At 38.3% G+C, this 22,325-nt stretch overlaps 1 protein-coding gene and 1 pseudogene across 4 annotated transcripts in view; both read left to right on the forward strand.

Annotated features, from left to right (window-relative positions):
* The window catches only part of CUTC (cutC copper transporter), a 37,448-nt gene extending 21,353 nt beyond the window's left edge, over positions 1-16,095 (forward strand). For all 4 annotated transcript variants that reach the window (XM_059661037.1, XM_059661035.1, XM_059661038.1 and 1 more), the window contains 6 exons: positions 1,923-2,132; positions 3,002-3,037; positions 6,296-6,429; positions 10,064-10,091; positions 14,155-14,260; positions 15,590-16,095. In XM_059661037.1, coding sequence (XP_059517020.1) covers positions 1,923-2,132; positions 3,002-3,037; positions 6,296-6,429; positions 10,064-10,091; positions 14,155-14,260; positions 15,590-15,704 — 629 coding nt within the window. In that variant the 3' untranslated portion in view covers positions 15,705-16,095. The remainder of the gene's footprint in view (positions 1-1,922; positions 2,133-3,001; positions 3,038-6,295; positions 6,430-10,063; positions 10,092-14,154; positions 14,261-15,589) is intronic.
* A 1,019-nt stretch (positions 16,096-17,114) lies between these two features.
* LOC132214661 (elongation factor 1-alpha 1-like) lies at positions 17,115-18,969 on the forward strand (annotated as a pseudogene).
* Positions 18,970-22,325: the final 3,356 nt, after the last annotated feature.

Here is a 22,325-nt window from a genome sequence, read left to right on the forward strand (position 1 = left end):
TGCAGTAATATCAACAACCAGAGTTTTCTTTTATCTTTCCATTTTGGCATCCTTAGTTTATTGAGTTTGGTTTTCATTTCTCCCCTTCTGGTCTTTGTGTTGTTGACATACGTTTTACTTCTACATATGTTAAAAATTGCACACTGCTTATTATTATTTTCACTGAGGCATTTTATTTGCACACATGTCGTACATCCCTAGAAAAAGAACCCCAGGCCTTTCCCTTCTGTGTGTTTTGGTCTTGCTTCTTCATCATCTTTGATCATCTGTGATGCCCACTGATGTTGTCAGTACAATGAAACCAAACTGATGTGCCAGAAGCATGTTGGTCTGCCATTTTCTAGATCTTGAGTCACACATCAAATCTGGGGTTGATCACTCCACACTTGTTTAACCTGCCTGCAAGGTTCACAACGATTTTCACAACTCTGATATTTTTTAAAGAGTCAGTAATCTGTTAGGATGTGAGGGCAGTCTGGCTGCGACATCTGTTACCCCATTGATCACCACAGGGCTGATCTGGCTGGCTGGGTGGGTGTCCCCTTCCTCCCTCACTGATCCACGTGTGTCCCTCCCGAAGCTGCGTGTGTGCTTGAATGAAGAGGAGAGGACCGGTCTTTGGTCAAGGGCATAGGAGTAGCTGTGCTCCCCTGCTAGAACCTCCAAACAAGCTCTGGTTGCTTTTAAGATATTTTTTCTTTATTTTTGGTTTGGAGCAGTTTGATTATGATGTACCTGAGTGTAGTTTTCTTCATGTTTCTTAGATCTGTACGTTTATACTTTTTATCACATTTGGAAAATTTTCAGCTTTCAATGTCCTTCACTCCCTCTTTTAGAGACTTCAGTTACACTTATAATTGAATATTTTCAATTGATTATATTTGTTCTATAATTCACTGATGAACTGCTCTTGTCTTCTTTTTCTCTCTGTTTCATTTTGTATAGATCCTGTTGCTTTGTTTTCAAGTTTACTAAACTTTTCTCTGCAATGTCTTATCACTGTTAATCCCACCTACTGTGTTTTTCATCTTACACATTTTAGTTTTCATCTCTAGAAGTTTGAGTCTATAATATCTCCCATGCAGCTTCTTAACATTTTGAATAGAATAAAGTTATAATAGCTATTTTAGTGACTTGACTGCTACTTCTACCATCTGTATGAGTTCTAGGTTGGTTTTGTTTGATTGATTTATTGCCACATGATGCATCTTGTTTTCCTGCCTGATAATTTAAAAGATATATATTTTTATTGATTTCAGAGAGAGGAAAGAGAGGGAGAGAGAGACAGAAAAATCAATGATGAGAATCACTGATCGGCAGCCTCCTGCATGCCCCCTACTGGGGATAGAGCCTGCCACCCTGACGTGCCCTGGCTGGGAATCGAACTTCAACCTCCTGGTTCTGGGAACTGACAAGAGCTTTTAAAATGCAGTAACTTCCTTCTGTTTTCTAACTTGTTCACTTTTATCTTTGATTTTCTTATTACTTAACTTCTGGGGCTATTTTTTTCTTCTCAGTATCCTCTTTCCTTTTAGGTCCACTTTTCTCTGGTCTCCTCAGTCAACTCTTCCTTTTCTTGTAGAAGTGATACTATCATAAGAGTATATATAAAAGACCAAAATATTTTTAAAATATATTTTTATTGACTTCAGAGAGGAAGGGAAAGGAAGAGAGAGATGGAGACATCAATGATGAGAGGGAATCATTGATCGGCTGCCTCCTGCACGCCCCTACTAGGGATCGAGCCCACAACCCAGGCATGTGCCCTTGACCGGAATCGAACCTGGGACCCTTGAGTCTGCAGGCTGACACTCTATCCACTGAGCCAAACCGGCCAGCGCAAGACCAGTAATATTTTATTGACTTCCTTGAGCTTCTAGCTCATATCTGTATTTTAATTAGCCTGACTCCTCTTCTTACAGGTGTCCTTCAGGTAGTGAAGCAGTGTGTCCAGATCCCAGTGTTTGTGATGATTCGGCCGCGCGGAGGTGATTTTTTATATTCAGATCGCGAAGTTGAGGTGATGAAGGCTGACATTCGCCTTGCCAAGCTTTATGGTGCTGATGGTTTGGTATTTGGGGCATTGACTGAAGATGGACACATCGACAAAGAGCTGTGCACGTCGCTTGTGGGTAAGAATTTATATCTGAGACCAAAAGGCCTCTAATGATGCTTGCATTTTAATATTTCCAATATAGAAAAGCACAATCACAGAGCTGATTTTTCAGGCACTAGTATAAGTTAGTATAAACTATAATAAATAGTCGTTTTCGCCCTGACCGGTTTGGCTCAGTGGATAGAGCGTTGGCCTGCGGACCAAAGGGTCCCAGGTTCGATTCCAGTCAAGGGCATGTACCTTGGTTGCGGGCATATCCCCAGTGGGGGGCGTGCAGGAGGCAGCTGATCGATGTTTCTCTCTCATCGATGTTTCTAACTCTCTATCCCTCTCCCTTCCTCTCTGTGAAAAATCAATAAAATATAAAATAAATAAATAAATAAATAAATAGTCGTTTTTTTAGATGTTTGTGCAGGGGGTATGTGTGGCATAGTCTTCCTGACTCTTTTCTATAGATCAGGTTTTGTTCCTGAAGAATTAAAGGAAAGTTTACCTTGATTCTTTCAATTATTGCACCAAAAACCACAGAAGCTTTTGCATTTGGTGAGGATGGGGAAATGTGGAGAGGACCGAAGTAAACTATCTATATTACTAGGCCAAGTATTCTAGAAGATCCTCAGAGGATATAATGCTGCCCTTATAGTAGCCAGATTATGTAATTTTTATCTAGTGCCTCTAAGAAGTATATGATCATTTTTTAAATATAAAAATCAGAGGTTAATGGAAACATAGGACTTTTGAATTTGAAAGGCTGCCATTTTATTATTATTTCAGTTCACTTAGGAGAGGAAGATATATAAAAGTCCCATCTAACATGGGAAATTCTATATATAGTAATCAGTGATGATCTCATCATTCATGTTGTTATGTGACTTTCTTTTATAGCTATGTGCCGTCCTCTGCCAGTCACTTTCCACCGAGGTGAGTCATTTCCATTTTAGAAATTCTATTGAATAGTGTCAGCTTTCTAATTTCACCAAACGCCACAAGCTTTGTTTGGAACACAATTCCATAGTGTTACAGTGTTACCAATTGGCTTTTTCTTCTTTTTTTTTATTTTAGAGAGAGTAGAAATGAGAGGGAAGGGAAACATCAATGTGAGAGAGAAATAACAATCAGCTGCCTCCCACACCCACTCCTACTGGGGGATCAAACTAGCAACCTGGGTATGTGCCCTGACCAGGAATTGAACCTGCAACCTTTCGGTGCTCAGCGGATGACTCTCAACCAACTCAGCCACACCAGCCAGGGCCCAATTGGTTTCTTTATACTGATCTTGGGACTAACAGTTGTAAATTTAGAAATGCAGTTTCTAGAATATATAAAGCCTTAGTTTTGAAAAGTTGTTAAAAATAGATGGTGGTGAAGAAAAATAGATGGTGGGGCCCTAGCTGGTTTGGCTCAGCGGATACAGCATCAACCTGCAGAATGAAGAGTCCCAGGTTCAATTCTGGTCAAGAGCACATGCCTGCATTGCGGGCTCGATCCCCAGTAAGGATTGTGCAGGAAGCAGCTAATCAGTGATTCTCTCTCATTATTGATGTTTCTATCTCTCTCCCTTTCCCCTCCTCTCTGAAATTAATCTATTTACATATATATATACACACACATATGTATATATAGATGGTGGGTGACTATAATAGAGGGAGAGAATAAGCACTGCCTACGAGTATATATACTTGTCACAGCATTCTAAGCAACAATCCTGAAATTCATTTTTATTAGGTTGCCTTAGGTCTTATGCAACCCCCAAAAGAATAAATTACTGTGACCAGTGAAATGAAATTTACTGCTTGTTAAGGTTGACAAGACTATTTCTGTATCTAGGAGTGAGGTCAGTTTCCCTAGAAGAACATTTGATTCATGGGCAGAGAGGGGGTGGATATATGAAAAAGAACTGGATTCTGTTAGGAAGGAGGAAAGAAGAAATAGATGCTGGATTGTCAATGAACAGATAGATGTTCACTACAGTGCACAAAATTGCTTTACAGTATTGATAACTTATCTATATCTACATCAGAATAATTTCTAAAATATATCTAATTTCATATAAAAGTACTTCCTATCTATGAATCAGAGTTATAATTTCTATACACTTTTCTAAACATTGGTAAAATGAAGGAACACTTCATTTTGCCTTCAGAGGGCGCTGCTATTGTACAAGAAAAGAAGCAAGTCTTCAGTCAATCTTTTTTTGACTTGGTAGCATTTTGAGAAATTGTTGAATGTTTTTCTGACCTTTTGTAGGTATTCAGAGATTAGGATAAGAGTAGATACCAGCACTTGCATCCATTTATATAAATTAGAAATAAAGCAATTATTACCTTGTTTTTCTTTAAATGGGTAATACCACCACAAAACTTTTTTTGACATGCTATTTAGCAGTGCTTTTCATTAACTAGCAATAACTAAAAGATGTTAGGTTACTTAAAAATCAGAACCTTGAGGCTAGTCAAAAAAAGTGTTTGAATATGGCAAGTAATTTTAATTAGTAAACATTTATCTGAAAAACATAGTTTAAAATTTGATACTGTAAATAATTCAAAATAAACCCATCATATTGAATATATTTTTTTGTTCTTAAACTAAGAAAATCATTTCTGCCCTGGCCAGTTTGGCTCAGTGGATAGAGTATTAACCTGTGGACTGAAGAGTCCTGGATTTAGTTCTGGTCAAGGGCACATACCAGGTTGCAGGCTCGATCCCCAGTATAGGGGGCATGCAGGAGGCAGCTGATCAATGATTCTCTCTTATCATTGATGTTTCTATCTCTCTCTCCCTCTCCCTCTCTGAAATAATATATATATATATATAGTAAAATAAATTAAAAAAATAAAATGCAGTTCTCTATTTTTTAAAAAAAATCATTTCAAATTTCTGTTCTTTTCCTTTATATCACAAAACTGACTTTTTAGTCATACCTGCAGGCACTTATACTAACCTATTTTATATAAGTTTATTAAACTATTCAATAAGTTTAAAAAATGTTTTCATGTTCTCAAATTTTTATATAGGCTTGGGTTCCACATTTTTTTCACTCATGTGTTTAATGAGATAGTATGATAGTGTAATCACTGATGAGAAGATGCTGTCACCAAAAAGGAAAATAGTAGATTTTGCTGCCTCCATACACTTAATGATGAAAGGAAGGGTCCTAGCACCTAATTCCTCATATATTAGAACTCCCATATCATATAGCGATGCTGAAAACCAAAGCACAAGTAATTTTTCTGTTTGAGGTTTCTAGTGCCACTTTACTCTTGGAGGAGGAGAGATGTCTTTTAGAAAGTAAGATGGGAAAGAAACCTCATGCAATCCGTTGTAAACAACTGTCTTTGTACAATGAGCCTGGGGTATGCAGGGTAAATAGATTAGTACAAGCTATTAGTCAATAACGAGAATGTGAACCAAGGTCTTTTTTAGAACTGGTGAGTAATGTTTCATCCTACTTATTCAGTTTGTCTGAAGCCTCAGGCAGACTTTCCCAAATTTGAGTCACTTGCCTATCACATTTATAATTGTACCATACCTGATTGCTTCCTTTGCAAATTTATTTAATAATTTTCTTAAAATAAATCCTAAATAAATTTATTTTAAAGAGAAATTTTTTTAAGTAATGAGAAATGGAAAATTTTCACTCTGATCTGCATTTAAGTAAATGCATCTATTTAGATGTGTACCACCTAAATGATCATGCATACCATCAGTTGTATGCAGACTGTGGTGTGCTGGTAAACTGGCTCTTGGGGGAAAACCCTGATATGTAGTATTTGTTGATTTCTGTGGTTTAAATACTCCCCCCTTGCTCTGGCCAGTGTGGCTCAGTTTGTTGAAGCATCATCCTATATACCAAAAGGTCTAGGGTTCAATTCCCAGTCAGAGCATATACCCAGGTTTCAGGTCGTACAGGAGGGAACCAATTGATGTTTCTCTCTCTAAAAGCAATAATAACATAAACTCGGGTGAGGATTTAAAAAAATACTCGCACCTTAAGTGATTTCAAGCTGCCAATGAATTAACAATCATGCTTACAAAATTTCTGAATATTTAACAATGGACTCCTGCAAGCCAGTACCAGCCAGGTCCAGCATACCACTGTGTATACTGGTATACTACATTTTAATCATGACTGTGTTACTGATATCTGTTCAAAATTCAAATCAATTTTATTTATTTCAGCCTTTGACATGGTTCACGATCCAATGGCAGCGCTAGAGACTCTGTTAACCTTGGGATTTGAACGCGTATTGACCAGTGGCTGTGACAGTTCAGCGCTAGAAGGGCTACCTCTAATAAAGCGACTCATAGATCAGGTACATGCAATTTCTTTTCTTCCTAAGACTGTTGTGGTTCTTCCGATATTCTGTTCAGATGGGTTGTGAAACTAAATATTACTGACTTCAAGTTTACTCTATAGGAAAAAAAACAAGCATGCAATAATATATTTATATAATTCTTCTTTCACATGAGCTCTTTCAGTAAAATCAGATTATAGACAATGCCTAAGGATCTTTCCTAATTTGGGTAACCAGAGCAAATTTAACTTTTTCTCTGCCATTAGCATTGCATAGTTTTAAGCCATATCTTCTCACTGACTGTCTATGTATTCTCAGGGGATCCCATATAAAATTTGAGGTAATTATCATTTTAGGTGAATTCTAAAACTAAAACTATATTCTTCTCTCATTACTTTCTTTATATCAAGAGTAGAGGCCCGATGCATGAGATTCGTGCACTTGGTGGGGGGTCCTCTCACAGTCCGGGAGCCCTCAGGGGATGTCTGACTGCCCGCTTAGGCCTGCTCCCCTTAAGCCTGCAGTCAAACATCCTTAGCTCTGCTGCGGAGGCAGGAGAGGCTCCTGCCACTGCCGCTGCACTCGCCAGCCATGAGCCCGACTTCTGGCTGAGCGGTGCTCCACCTGTGGGAGTGCACTGGCCACCAGGGAGCAGCTCCTGCATTGAGCATCTGCCCCCTGGTGGTCAGTGTGTGTCATAGCGACAGGTCACTCCGCAGTTTGGTCAATTTGCATATTAGCCTTTTATTACATGGCAGCGGTTCTCAACCTGTGGGTCGCGACCCTTTGGGGGTTGAACAACCCTTTCACAGGGGTCGCTTAAGACCATTGGAAAACACACATATAATTACATATTGTTTTCGTGATTAATCACTATGCTTTAATTATGTTCAATTTGTAACAATGAAAATACATCCTGCATATCAGATATTTACATTACGATTCATAACAGTAGCAAAATTACAGTTATGAAGTAGCAACGCAAATAATTTTATGGTTGGGGGTCACCACAACATGAGGAACTGTATTAAAGTGTCGCGGCATTAGGAAGGTTGAGAACCACTGTTATATAGGATAGGAGGAAATAAAATATTTTTTTCTTGTATGCCCTATGCATTAATTAGCATCATTTGTAGAGCAGTCAGAAGGTGGCTTTATAATTGGGGGATGCCTATATTTTTCTGACATCAGTATAGAGGCATTCTAATTAGTGAGTATGGACTTTGAGAAGAAAGTGTTCTGGATTTGAGACTTAGGTTTTAGAGTTATTTGCTGTGTAATGTGGAGTAGTTCACTAACCTTTAAACCTCTGTTTTCTCCATTGTGAAGTAGAGATAAGTTTAATACTCTTTTATAGGATTGCTCTGAAGGTTGGTAGAGATAAGGTATCTAAGAGCATTAGCACAGGGCTTGGCATATAATACACCTTAATACATGTTAGTTTCTATTATTATTACTACTGCTATTTTTAATAATAATATATAGTGTTCCTGGGTAGACATCTTTTGTTTAGTCATGAAAATAATTTTTAGGAATTTCACATAAGAATCTGATGTGACTTTGCTAGTCTGGAACTTACTTATTTTACAAATATTTATTAAATATATAGTAAGTACAGGGCATTTGTATTATGGTCATGACCAAGTGGTGTGCTTGCGTGTGTGTGTGTGTGTGTGTGTGTGTGTGTGTGTGTGTGTGTGTGGTGAGAGTACCTGAAATCTACTCTTAGCAAATTTTAAATGCAGCATTATTAACTGTAGTTATAATATTGTGGGGGAGAAACAAAGTCTCCTCTACCCTCAAGGTTCTTCTGGCTGGTCTAATAATCATATAAATATGAGACAGATTAACAAGAGAAAATAATCAAATTTAATACATGCATATGTATGGGAACCCCATAAGTTCAGAGGAAGAAAGGGAGCATGAGTATATAGGACATCCTAAGTTAGGGATGCATGATGAGGGCTTCCAAGGGTCATTGCAGGATGATAAGAACAGAGGCTTAGTAAATGGAAGTTTGCCCTACCCTATGGATAGGTCAAAAGAAGTTATCTCTGATAATAGCTTATTATGGGCAAGATCTCTATGTTCTTCTAATTAGTTAGAGGGGAGGGAGAGGCAGAAGTTCTCTTAAGCCTGCTGCTAAACTTCAAAGTAAAGCTCAAATTAATCAGCATGCTACATCTTGGAATGGCTTGTTCTGAACCCCCACAACGCTATACATTAGATCTCCAGACTTACTCATCCTCATAACTGCAACTCTGTTTGTTTATATTTGTCTCCCTCTGCTTCTAGGCCACCTTATCCAATTCTTTAAAAATTATTCGTTTCTAATGATCTGTAATGATAACTATAAGATCAATTAAGTGCATTACAGATCATTAGAAATGAATAATTTTATTCATTTCGACCAGCATCTCCCTATTTCCTCCAGCTCCCTGTCCCTAGTATCCACCATTCTACTCTCCGCTTCTATGTATTCGACCTTTTCAGATTTCATGTGTAAGTGGGATCATGCTAACTTACTTCTTGAAGCAATTACCTTCAAGATATATTATACATGTGCTGGTTAAAGCCTGCCTAGGCCTTGGGGTTAGAAAGGTCTGTGTTTAAATCCTGGCTTTGCCTCTTATTTGTAGTGACCTTGCCCTAACATCATAAACTTCTGTTTCCTCCACTACAAAGTTAGCATAATAGTGGCACCTACCTCCTAGAATAGTTGTGGATTACTTCAGATGACAAAAAGTGTGCTTTATATGTTAAATCACTGTATAACCTTAGGCGAGCATATAGCTATAAATAATCCAAAAAAAGTGATAGAATTAATCTCTTAAAAGTATCATTTTTCTGTCTCAGAAAGTTTTCACTTAGAAGAAACAGCTAAATAATACTTTTTCCCTCTTAAAATCATTTCTCCTTTCTAGATAATATTTTGTTTTATAGATGCTTCCTTCAGTACATTTGAGAATACTAAAAAGTCTTGTTCCACTTATTTCTCTAACAGTTATTACATTTTATGAAGTATCCCCTCCCTTTTACTCTTTATTACCTTGCTTAATTTTTTTCCCATTGTACTTATTGCTACCTGAAATTTTATTATATAAATATACCTGTCTTCCTTGAACATGTAAACTCCATGAGAATAAGAACTTGCTCTTGTTCACCATGTCAGGGAAGAAACACTTTAAAAAACAAAACAAAACAAAAAAAACCATTTTTAATTGCTTTTTAGAGCAAGAGGGAGAGGGAGAGAGAGAAACATTTATGTGAGAGTGAAACACGGATAGGCTGTCTCCTGCACCCCCCTACTTCCATCCCATCATCTACCAAAGCTCAGATTAGTGTTATCTTTCAGTAATGACTTTTCTTAAAGTGGTGTGATTGTTCTGTATTTATATTGTAGCCTTCTATTCTTTGTGATCATAACAGTACAGGTTTTTAAAGTAATACAATAAATAACTGGATAGAAAGAGTTACTTTGCTGAACATCTTGCTTACCTAAGGTCCCAGAGAAACAAAAGATCTACTGAAAAGTAAACATTAATAGTAATTTTTAAAGTTTAATATACTTATGTTTCTGTTCTCACTGCCTTACTATCTCATTTAGAGAAAGATATTAAAATTTACTTGTTTATTTTTTTTCTTTTTTCAGGCAAAAGGCAGGATTGTGGTAATGCCAGGTATTTATCTATCTATCCATTCACTAGTATAACACTGAACTCTGATGAAGGAAGAGCAAAGGAGGCAGGGCAGTATGGGGGAAAGTTTTAGTGCATGGTGTTCAGAAAGAATATATCATTTGATTAAATTGTTTAAGATGGCAGATCTCTGCTGGAATTTAAAACTGTAGAAGGAAGAGAACATTTTAGCAGGGATAAGCTCAGAGAAGAGCAAAAAAAGGAAGTAGATTAGACTGGGCTTTCCCCATGTTTGCGCTCCTATAGTGTAGAATGTTTATCTCTAGTGAGGCACACCAAATTTGCTGCTACTCTGTGTTAGGGCCAAATGTCCAAGTTGTTAACAAAGTATAAACAAACATAATATCCCTGGATAGATGTAATACTCAGTTCCTGAAAATCTGATCACCAAATTCTTCCTTGTAGTCAGCACAGTTGGATCATGTTTTCCTGATGATAACTATAAGATCAATTAAGCACATTACAGATCATTAGAAATGAATAATTTTTAAAGAATTGGATAAGGTGACCGAGAAGCAGAGGGAGACAAATATAAATATTATCTTAATTTTTCTTATTATTAAATTTCTCAAACATATAAAAGAGTAGAAAAAGGCATATACTCATTTTATAGATTTAACATTTTGCAACATTTGTTTCTTCTTATCCTGAGGTATTTTAAAGTTCAATTAAAGGCATCCTGACATTTTATCTTTATGCATCTTTAAAAAATAAGGGCATTTTACTGTAATCACAATACCATTATTATATTTATCAAAATAAACTCTAATTCTTTAATGCCATTTAATAATCAATACCCTCTTTTCTCTAGTTGCCCCCAGAATGTTTTTTTATAGCTGATATGTTCAAATCAGGATCCCATCAAAGAATAAGTATTGCACTTGGTTGTTATCTTAATATTTTTTTAATATAGAAGTTTTTCTTGTCTTTTAAAAAAATGAAATTTAAGCCCTAACCGGTTTGGCTCAGTGGATAGAGCGTCAGCCTGTGGACTGAAGGGTCCCGGGTTTGATTCCGGTCAAGGGCATGTACCTTGGTTGCGGGCACATCCCCAGTGGGAGGTGTGCAGGAGACAGCTGATCGATATTTCTCTCTCTCATCATTGTTTCTAACTCTCTATCCCTCTCCCTTCTTCTCCGTAAAAAATCAATAAAATATATTTTTACAAAAATGAAATTTAAACAGTTTGGGCCACTTACCTGTAAAATGTCCTACTTTCTGGATTTATCAAATTGCTTCCTTTTGATATTGTTTAGTGTGTATTTCCTAGCCACTGCACTGCCTATAAACTGGTAGCTAGATCATAAGGCTTGATTAGATTTTGTTTAAATATTTTTGGTAAGAGTACTTTGTGGGTGAGTCTGTATATATCATATTATATCACATCAGAAGGCATAGTGTGTCTGGTTGTCTCACTACCAGTGATGCCAAGACTAACTAGGGGTCAAAATGGTGATAGCCAAATAAAGGTCAACTTTTAAAAAGAGGCCGGATAAAGGGATAGCATCAGAAATTTAGGAAAGTTTTGATCAGTAGCAAGTCCCTGAAATGTGAAGAGATAGAAAGCATATGTTATCTGTCAAATTGAGACCCTTTATTAAAGACACTTAACTGTTTTTAATGCATTTCCATTTAAAACAAAAATGTATTTAGTCTTGACAGTTAATAGCCGGGCTTAGATAATTGTTAATATTAAGGTTGCCTTTGCTTATTATATAATTTTGAAGTTATCTACTATGTGCAAGGCATGCAGTGTTACACAAGGAACTACTTCCTCAAAAGGCTTACTCTTGAGGTGAGAAGATGTTGTATACAAAAATATTTGTGATTATTTAACAAACCTTACCAAGCAAGTGATAATTATATGCTAAGTTTTGTGGTGGATATGAAAGAAATGAATATGAAGTAATCATTTTACTTGAGGAGCTCACAGAATGGAGCTATAAAGAAATTATTAAAATTTCACGAAAATAAGTACCAACAAGGAAAAATTCCTAGATAAGTCAAACTGAATGTCTAATGAATATTCTTCCATGTAGTCAGCACAGTTGAATCATGTGCTCCTGATCATGGAGAAATCTAAAGATAAATAGAACATAGTGGTTTCCCTTTAGGGATTTTCATAATGAAGCTTACAACATAATTAGGTTCGTTTCCTCGCCTGTAGAGAGAGGATATTGAACTAATTGTCCTCTTTGGTTCCAACTGTAAAGATGTGTTACTCTGTGTTTCGAAAATATATTACCTGTGTCCTAAAGCTGCTGATAACTGGAACAACATAGGTTCAGTAGCCAGACATCTTGTTATGTGTTAGAAGGAAATAACATATTTGCCTTTTAATCCTTATAACACACTCTGAGGAAATCCCTCTTTTGGTTAAAAAAGTTGAGGCTCAATGGTTTAAAGTAATTTATCTGAGATCACATAGCTGTGAGGAGTTACAGTGGTGAAGCCAGAATTCCAATCCAAATCTAACTTCTCAGTCTGTATTCTTTTTACTTCTTAGGGCTCAGAGATGTTACTGTGCCTCTAAGAAGAAAAAAGTTAATGAGTCCAAAAGAGTGTGTAAAGTCAAGTTACTTCAGCAACTTGAGATACAAAGTACATATTTTATCAGTCATTAAAAATATTTATTTAGCCCTGGCTGGTTTGGCTCAGTGGATAGAGCATCGGCCTGCGGACTGAAGGGTCCCAGGTTCGATTCTGGTCAAGGGCATGTACCTTGGTTGCGGGCACATCCCCAGTGGGGAGTGTGCAGGGGGCAGCTGATCGATGTTTCTCTCTCATCGATGTTTCTAACTCTCTATCTCTCTCCCTTCCTCTCTGTAAAAAATCAATAAAATATATATATAAAAAAATTTATTTAATACTCCTATATATTAGGAGACAAGGATATAAAGATCAATAATTTTATATTTATAATCTGGAATCAGTTGAGAATATAATTATTTATATACAAGCTTTTAGATACTGTTCATCAAAACAAATGAGTCATCATAAAGTACTTGACTGTGCAGTTTTTATAAAGTAGATTCAGATTCTTCTGTGAAATGAAACAAGAATTTGATATTATAATGAATAAACTGTATAATACCTGTCATTGTTCCCATTTCCAATGACATCATGGTCTTTGAATGCTGATCCAGAGAGAAAATCTTGGCGGTTCCGTTTCAGACACATTTCTAAGGCTGTGCTTTTGTAGCTTTGTCCTCTAGCCTGGCCTCCTTTTGTTTTAATTTGATTTTTCTTTAATTGAGGGGGAGCAGGGATAGAGCGCTTGATGATTTTCTTTGCCCTAGAATAATCTCTTTATTTTTTAAAAAATATATATTTTATTGATTTTTTACATAGAGGAAGGGAAAGGGATAGAAAGTTAGAAACATCGATCAGCTGCCTCCTGCACACTCCCCACTGGGGATGTGCCAGCAACCAAGGTACATGCCCTTAACCGGAATCAAACCTGGGACCCTTGAGTCCGCAGGCTGACGCTCTATCCACTGAGCCAAACTGGTTAGGGCAGAATAATCTCTTTAACAATAGTCTGGTTTAGCCAGACTTCTCTGAGAGACATGGATATCAGGATGAAGGCAGAAGAATAGTTCACAATTCTCTGTAACACTGCTTTAACATTCTTCTCTGGCCAGGACAGTCACGGTGTTTGCTTTAAGTCTCACATGGTCATGGAGAATGTTTCCAAGAAGAAAACTTGAAACAGAGCTAAAACACTCCTTGTGCCTAATCTTGCCAACCATCTTCATTGTCGAGTTTAAATCTGGCCTATGTTTCTTCCATGGACAGAAGTTATATAACATTGTTATATAAACCAATGGATATAGCAGATTCCATCATAGGTTCTATGACCTTTTCAGTTGTTCTTCAAAATCTGTAGTTTGTATTTCATCATTCTTTTCTAACTTTATTCTAGCTTAGGAGAGAGAGAATAATTCTTGAGTTAATGAGAAACTTCAGTATGGAAATTTATTATTTATTAAATTTTATGCAAAGTTCTATTCTACTTTAATGTATTACTTATTTTTTCCAACAGGCGGTGGCATAACAGACAGAAATCTACAAAGAATCCTTGAGGGTTCTGGTGCTACAGAATTCCACTGTTCTGCTCGTTCTGCTAGAGATTCAGGAATGAAGTTTCGGTAAAAGTGTATTATTTGACTCATACAAGAAGGGATGAGATTAATCTTTATTTCCTCCCATAGGAAAACCTTAGTTAATGGCTTGATAAATGAATGGAATGTTGTGATTAGTACATAAGTATTGATGTGAGGGTGATCTACCTGCAACATCTGTCACCCCATTGATTGCCAGGGTTGATTCCGCTGATCTAGCTGGCTAGGCGGGTGTCCCCTTCCTCCCTCACTGTTCCATGTGCATCCCTGCCAAAGCCGTATGCGGGCAGGTCGGAGAGGACCACCTTCCCTGATAGAGGAGAGGGCCGTTCTTCGGTCACGGGTATACGCATAACTGCGCTCCCCTGCTAGACCCTCCAGATAAGCTCTCAAGGTCCATTTTTAGGAGAATGTAAGGTAGTCAAGTTTCCAAGACTCCAGACACATCCAAATGAGGTGCTGCATGTGGAAGTCTCTTTAAAAACACACACAAAACAATGCAAACCGGTTCTTATCCTGCATTAAAAAAGCAGGCTCTTCTGAACATAGGTGAACCATTATTTTATTAAGTCATTGTTAAAAGTTAATAATAAACTAATTTAGTATCTCAGCTTCAGATCAGTCAGATAAGTGTGTGTGCTCCTTCACCTGTGCTTTCCTTTAGCAAACAATAACTGTGGTGTAAGAATGGAAGAAGAGTCATAGTTATTTTTATCTCTCCTACCTTTAATACTTAGTCTTCCTTTACCTTTGCTCTTTATTTTCAGTTATTTTGAAATTTTATCACATTAAGGAATTTAAACTATTATGTATTTTTTATTATACTTGACAGGACTCTTATAATTTAATAGTTAGCAATTGATAATTTATAAGTTGGGAAAAGTGAGATGTAAAAGAAGCAAGAGCCTTACAACTTACATTTTAGATGCAAAATAAGTTATATTGTCTGGTAGATTTGGCTACTAGATATTTCAAGTAATTAATTAGTAAAAATTATGAAATATAGTAGTCCAAGGTCCTTGACTTACCCTTGTTCTAGGCCATGAAATAGCCTATAAAACAGCTGTTCTTAACCTGTGGGTCGCGACCCCTTTGGCGGTCGAACAACCCTTTCACAGGGGTCTCCTAAGACCATCCTGCATATCAGATATTTACATTACGATTCATAATAGTAGCAACATTACAGATATGAAGTAGCAACGAAAATAATTTTATGGTTGGGGGTCACCACAACATGAGGAACTGTATTTAAAGAGCCAGAAGGTTGAGAACCGCTGCATAAAATGAAGTGCCAGTATAGGAGGGCTCATTTGACAACTCATATAATTATCTGTTCCTTTATTATTTCTATTGCAGAAATCCCTCTGTTGCCATGGGAGCCTCTCTTTGTACCTCAGAATATTCTCGAAAGGTAACAGATGTGACCCAAGTAAGGACTTTGAATGCTATTGCAAAGAATAGTCTGGTTTAGCCAGACTTCTCTGAGAGACATGGATATCAGGATGAAGGCAGAAGAATAGTTCACAATTCTCTGTAACACTGCTTTAACATTCTTCTCTGGCCAGGACAGTCACGGTGTTTGCTTTAAGTCTCACATGGTCATGGAGAATGTTTCCAAGAAGAAAACTTGAAACAGAGCTAAAACACTCCCTGTGCCTAATCTTGCCAACCATCTTCATTGTCGAGTTTAAATCTGGCCTATGTTTCTTCCATGGACAGAAGTTTAGCCTGTTTTCATTGGAATTAATTGATGAACTGAGAAAATTCAATTGCAAGATATGAATTTAGAGTGTGACTTTAGGTACAGTTTCATAGCAGTATTTTGCATTTTCTTTTATAAAATAAAAATGTCTATACTGTTAGAGCAGTCTCTTATTTTTACCCTGAATAGAGTCTGGCAAAATCTGAAAGAGAAGATTTTTGTTTTGTTTTACCTTCATTTTCTCTTTTATTATGTATTAATTAGGTATGTTGCCCTGGGCAAGATGCTAAGGATACTGAGTAAAATGGTACAGCATAAAAGTTCCCAGACTTGGGAAACAGGATATAAAAGTTTCCAGACTTGCCTGGCCAGCGTGGCTCAGTCGTTCAGCGTCAACCTATGAAACAGGAGGTCATAGTTCAATTCCTGGTCAGGGCACATACCCGGGTTACAAGCTCGATCCCCAGTGTGGGGTTGGGCAGGAGGCAGCCAATCAATGATTCTCTCTCATCATTGATATTTCCTTCTCTCTCTCTCTCTCTCTCTCTCACTCTCCCTTCTTCTCTGAAATCAATAAAAATATATTTTTTAAAAAACAAAAAACATCCCCCTATAGATTACTTGCTAATCATAAAAGTAGAAACTTACCCTTATAATAGAGCTATCTGGTTGCTACCACCTTAACCCAGTAATAAATATCACTAGCAGCAAAGACTATATTGCCGAAGGACAGGATTTGAAAGGGGAAGAGGTCGTCTTGAGGGTATAAGCTGTGATGGGAAATTGCTGTTGGGAGGTCTCCAACGTCAGAAGAGCTAAGAGTCGGACCTTGTGGGAAGCGGCTGTAACTGCGATGGTTAGCCACTGATTAAGCAATAGTGAACTATAAACAGCTCATACGGTGGCAGCCATCCCAGTTTGTTTGGAACTTTTCTGATTTTAGCATTGAAAACCCCATATCCTGGGAAAGTCCTCAGTGCCAGATGAACTGGAAAATTTTGGTTACCCTACCAGCTCAGTGAAGTTATCTTTGCCTTTTTTCTTAGTCCTTTCCTCCCTGCCCTAATCTTGAAATTAGGGATTGGGAGGGAGGGGGATAGAATAACAAGGTAAATGTCCCCACCCCCAATGTGTTGGTTGTGGATCTGACCTACCACCTGGAAAAAGCTGCCATATACGATGCCATCAAGCAGGTTGTGAAGCAGGTGTCTGAGGGCCCCCTCACGGGCATCCTGGGCTATACTTAGGACTAGCTGTTTCCTGCAACTTTAACAGTGACACCCCTCCACCTTCAACGCTGGGGCTGACATTGCCCTCAGTGACCACTCTGTCAAACTCGTTTCCTGGTATGACAATTAATTTGGCTATAGCAACAGGGTAGTGGACCTTAGGGTCCACATCGCCTCCAAGGAGTGCCATGAGCATGCCCTTCTGGCTTTTACACTGGATGTGAAACAACTAATTGTTGGTGTTAACAAAATGGATTCCACTGAGCCACCCCACAGCCAGAGAGAGAGGAGGAAATTGCTAAGGATGTCACATATAGAAATTTTTTGATATTTGCAACCATAGTAAAACAGACTTATATTTTCAATATTTATTTTATATATTTAAATGCCAGTTAACAAAGAAAAATCAACCAAAAAAATGAGTTCGCGTGTCACCTCTGACACGCGTGTCATAGGTTTGCCATCACTGCTCTAGGATGTCCACAAAATTGGTGGTACTGGTACTGTCCCCATGGGCCAAATGTAGACTGGTGTGCTCAGATCTGGCATGGAGGTCACCTGAGCTTCCGTGTTACAACTGAAGTGAAGTCTGCTGAAATGCACTATTAAGCTCTGAGGGAATCTATTCCCGGGGACAATCTGGACTTCAGTGTCGGTCAAAGGTATTCATCATGACAATGTGGCTGGTGACAGCAAAAATGACCCACCAATGGAAGCAGCTGGCTTCACAGCTCATGTAATTATCCTGAACCATCCAGGTCAAATCAATGCCAGATGTGCACCTGTGCTAGCTTGTCTCACAGCTCATATTGCTTAAAGTTTGCTGAGCTGAAGAAGATTGATCATTATTCTGCGAAGAAGCTGGAAGATGGCCTCAAGTTTTTGAAATCTAGTGATTCCGCCATCGTTACGGCTTCTGGCAAGCCCATGTGTGTTGAGAGCTTCTCTGACTACCCTCCTCTGGATCATTTTGCTGTTTGTGACATGAGACAGTTGCTGTGGGTGTCATCAAAGCAGTGGACAAGAAGGCAGCTGGAGCCGGGAAAGTCACCAAGTCTGCCCAGAAAGCTCAGAAGGCTAAGTGAACATTATTAACCCAATACCTGCCACCCAAGTCTTAATCAGTGGTGGAAGAACGGTCTCTGAACCATTTGTCTCAGTTGGCCATTAAAGTTTAATAGTAAATGGCTAGTTAATGATAACAATGCATCGTGAAACCTTCAGAAGGAAAGGAGAATGTTTGTGAACCATTTTGGGGTTTTTGTGTGTGGCATTTTTTCAGTCTGTAGTTTTTAAAATCAGTAATTTTAATAGAATTTTGAGACTTACTAAAACAAAGTTTAATGAGAAAAAAATGTAAAGGAAAAAATAATCTTTTTATTGTTACCACTTAAATCTGGATATCTAAGATCTTGCACAAGAAAAGAAACTCTTTTAAGATCTATTTGTAATCATTAACTAAAAGTTTACAACTCTGTGGTTATCTTGAACATTGAACTCTTGTAGGTTTTTCAAAGTTATTGAAATTCACTTAACATTTGCTTACTAAGTAGAAATGATACAGCATTTTTTCCCCTGAGTCATTGTGAACATTTCTTCCTATTGAGTTATTTCTATGTGATCAATTACTTATAGCACACACACATTGAACCATTAAGAAGAGATTTAGGAGAAATCATTTTACATAAAGACCAGCAGAGCTAAGGCCAGAATCCAGGCTTTCTGACTCCTATAGATCTTCTGGTCTCTCCCAGTGCAGTCTTTAAATATCCATAACATAAAAGGAATTCACAGGGCACCTCATCCTATAAAATAGGATCATCCCTGAAAACTTGCTTATTTTTGACATATTCATATTGCATTTTCAGAACCCTAGGAGAGCTTGTGATTTAAAGAAGTCCGATGGTGTATCCTTAGGTAACGGGAATCATTACAGTAGTTTATCTTGTGTGTAAATATTATGTTCATTAAATCATAAAATCTTCAAGATCTTCTCATCAGACCTTCTCCCCAGAGCATATATTCTTTCTTCGGTGTTCAGTTTTCTTAACTTTTCTGAACCTCAGTTTCCTAATTGGTAAAATTGGAATAAAAATACCTAGATCTAAGGATTATGGGGAAGATTAAATGAGACAAAAATTTTAGAGTGCCAAACATAGGAATATATTCTTTAATTTAAGAAACCTATGTGAGGTTAACATATAATAGATATCCAGTAAATGTGAGTTCTCTTAATGCCTATCAGCCATTGATAAAAATGTTGAAGGTGCTGAAGCTACCACTGACCCTTTTGGAATGTGTGTAGAGGTCTTCTTTGGGTTACATTTCTTCAGACAACTAAAGGCCTTGCTGAATTCAGGATACACTTATACCAGTTGCCAGTGTAATAATCATATCAAAAAAAGATAATTCAATTAGGTTGCCTGGTTTGTTCTTAAAGTACTCATTCTGGTTCTTAATGATTACCTTCCTTTCAAAACTCCAAAATTTTTCTTCATTTAGCAAACCTTTCCAGATCTTTCCAGTAGTTAATGTCAGATTTTACCTGATTTTTAGCACCTTTATATTTAAAAAATCAAGGCATTTGCTCATTCAGTCTTATAATACTTTTCCTGTTCTCAGTGATTTAAAAGATTTCAGATAATGAGGGAAACCAAGATGGCGGCATAGGTTAACGCCGGAGATTGCTGCCTCAAACAACCAATCAAAAATACAACTAAAAGACGGAACGGACATCATTCAGAACCATAGGAAGGCTGGCTGAGTGGAAATTCTACAACTAGGAGGAAAGAGAATATCATACCCAGACTCAGAGGAGGCGCAGTGCTGAAGTGAAATACTAAGGTGCGGAGTATGTGCGGAGCGGGCTGGCGGCGGAGGGCGTGGTTGTTGTTTTCAATCGGGAGGGAGTTTCAGACTCTGAGCTCCAGATCCGGGCTAGTCTCTAGGGACCCAGACTCAAACGGGAGAAGCGGGACTGTCTGGCATAGGTCGGAACTCGAGGGCAGCTTTCTCTCCGAGGTTTGCAGCGGTTGCTGGGACTCTGTGAGGCAGAGCCCCTAGGGACGCAACTGAGAGCAGCCATAACTGCTCGCTCCGGCCCGCCCTGTAGATCCCCAGGGACCCGCCCAGCCCAAGCCCTGCACAGAGCCATTTGCTGGATAGCCTCAGGCAAACGCTAGATTAGCACCGCCCTAGAGATCCAGCACAGAAGCTCTCCCACTGCAGACACAGCTGACTCTCATAGCCAGTTGGCCTGGAGGTCAAATCACCCCCAGTATTGCCTACAACAATCAAGGCTTAACTACAACAAGACTGTGCACAAAGACCACAAGGGGGTGCACCAAGAAAGCATAAAAAATGTGGAGACAAACATGACAGAAATGGAGGATATAGAGCTAAAAACTGTAATTTTAAGGTCTTTCAATAATTTTCTAGAAACTGCTGATAAATGTAGTGAGATCCTCAAGAAATCTAATGAGACCCTCGATGTTGTGATAAAGAACCAACTAGAAATTAAGCATACACTGACTGAAATAAAGAATACTATACAGACTCCCAACAGCAGACCAGAGGAGCGCAAGAATCAAGTCAAAGATTCAAAACGCGAAGAAGCAAAAAACACCCAACCGGAAAAGCAAAATGAAAAAAGAATCCGAAAATACGAAGATAGTGTAAGGAGCCTCTGGGACAGCTTCAAGCGTACCAACATCAGAATTATAGGGGTGCCAGAAGATGAGAAAGAGCAAGATATTGAAAACCTATTTGAAGAAATCATGACAGAAAACTTCCCCTACCTGGTGAAAGAAATAGACGTACAACTCCAGGAAGCGCAGAGAACCCCAAACAAACAGAATCCAAAGAGGACCACACCAAGACACATCATAATTAAAATGCCAAGAGCAAAAGACAAAGAGAGAATCTTAAAAGCAGCAAGAGAAAGAAACTCAGTTACCTACAAGGGAATACCCATACGACTGTCAGATGATTTCTCAACAGAAACTTTGCAGGCCAGAAGGGAATGGCAAGAAATATTCAAAGTGATGAATGCCAAGAACCTACAACCAAGATTACTTTTATCCAGCAAAGCTATCATTCAGAACTGAAGGTCAGACAAAGAGCTTCACAGATAAGGAAAAGCTAAAGGGGTTCATCACCACCAAACCAGTATTATATGAAATGCTGAAAGGTATCCTTTAAGAAGAGGAAGAAGAAGAAAAAGGTAAAGATACAAATTATGAACAACAAACATGCATCTATCAACAAGTGAATCTAAGAATCAAGTGAACAAATAATCTGGTGATCATAATAGAATCAGGGACATAGAAAGGGAATGGACTGACTATTCTTGGGGGGGAAAGGGGTGTGGGAGATGCGGGAAGAGACTGGACAAAAATCATGCACCTATGGATGAGGACAGTGGGTGGGGAGTGAGGGCGGAGGGTGAGGCGGGAACTGGGGGAAGGGGAGTTATGGGGGGAAAAAAGAGGAACAAATGTAATAATCTGAACAATAAAGATTTAATTAAAAAAATTTTAGTTATACAAAATAACGATTTTCTTTAAATTTTCTAATAAACTTGGATTACCAAATGAAAAAAATAAATAAAAAAAATAAAAGATTTCAGATAATGGTTCTGCAATTACCTCCATTAGTTCTTTCAGAACCTGTTTTGGTTTGCAGAAACTTCTCTGACATATATGCCACCCTTGCCAATGTATAATGTAAACAGTGAAGTGTCCAAAGATCCTGCTCTCCGTTGCCCATGGAATAATCTCTATTGACAGTTCGCTTGAATTAATACATATTATTTGAATACTAGAGGCATGGTGCACAAAAATTTGTGCACTGGGTCGGGGGGTGGGAATCCCTCAGCCCGGCCTGTGCCCATTCACAGTCCAGGACCCCTTGGGGGATGTCCACCTGTCGACTTAGGCCCACTTCCCCGGGGATCAGGCCTAAGCTTGCAGTCAGACATCCTTCTGGCAGCCAGGGAGCCCTCGGGGGATGTCCGACTAAAGGCTTAGGCCCTCAAGGGGTCAGGTCTAAACCATTAGTTGGACATTCTTAGTGCTGCCACAGAGGTGGGAGAGGCTCCTGCCACCACCTCTGCGCTGGCGAGCCATGAGCCAGCTCTGGCTGAGTGGCACTTCCCATATGG

This window comes from Myotis daubentonii, chromosome 13, assembly GCF_963259705.1.
Source record: "Myotis daubentonii chromosome 13, mMyoDau2.1, whole genome shotgun sequence".
In the NCBI taxonomy this organism is placed as follows: domain Eukaryota; kingdom Metazoa; phylum Chordata; class Mammalia; order Chiroptera; family Vespertilionidae; genus Myotis; species Myotis daubentonii.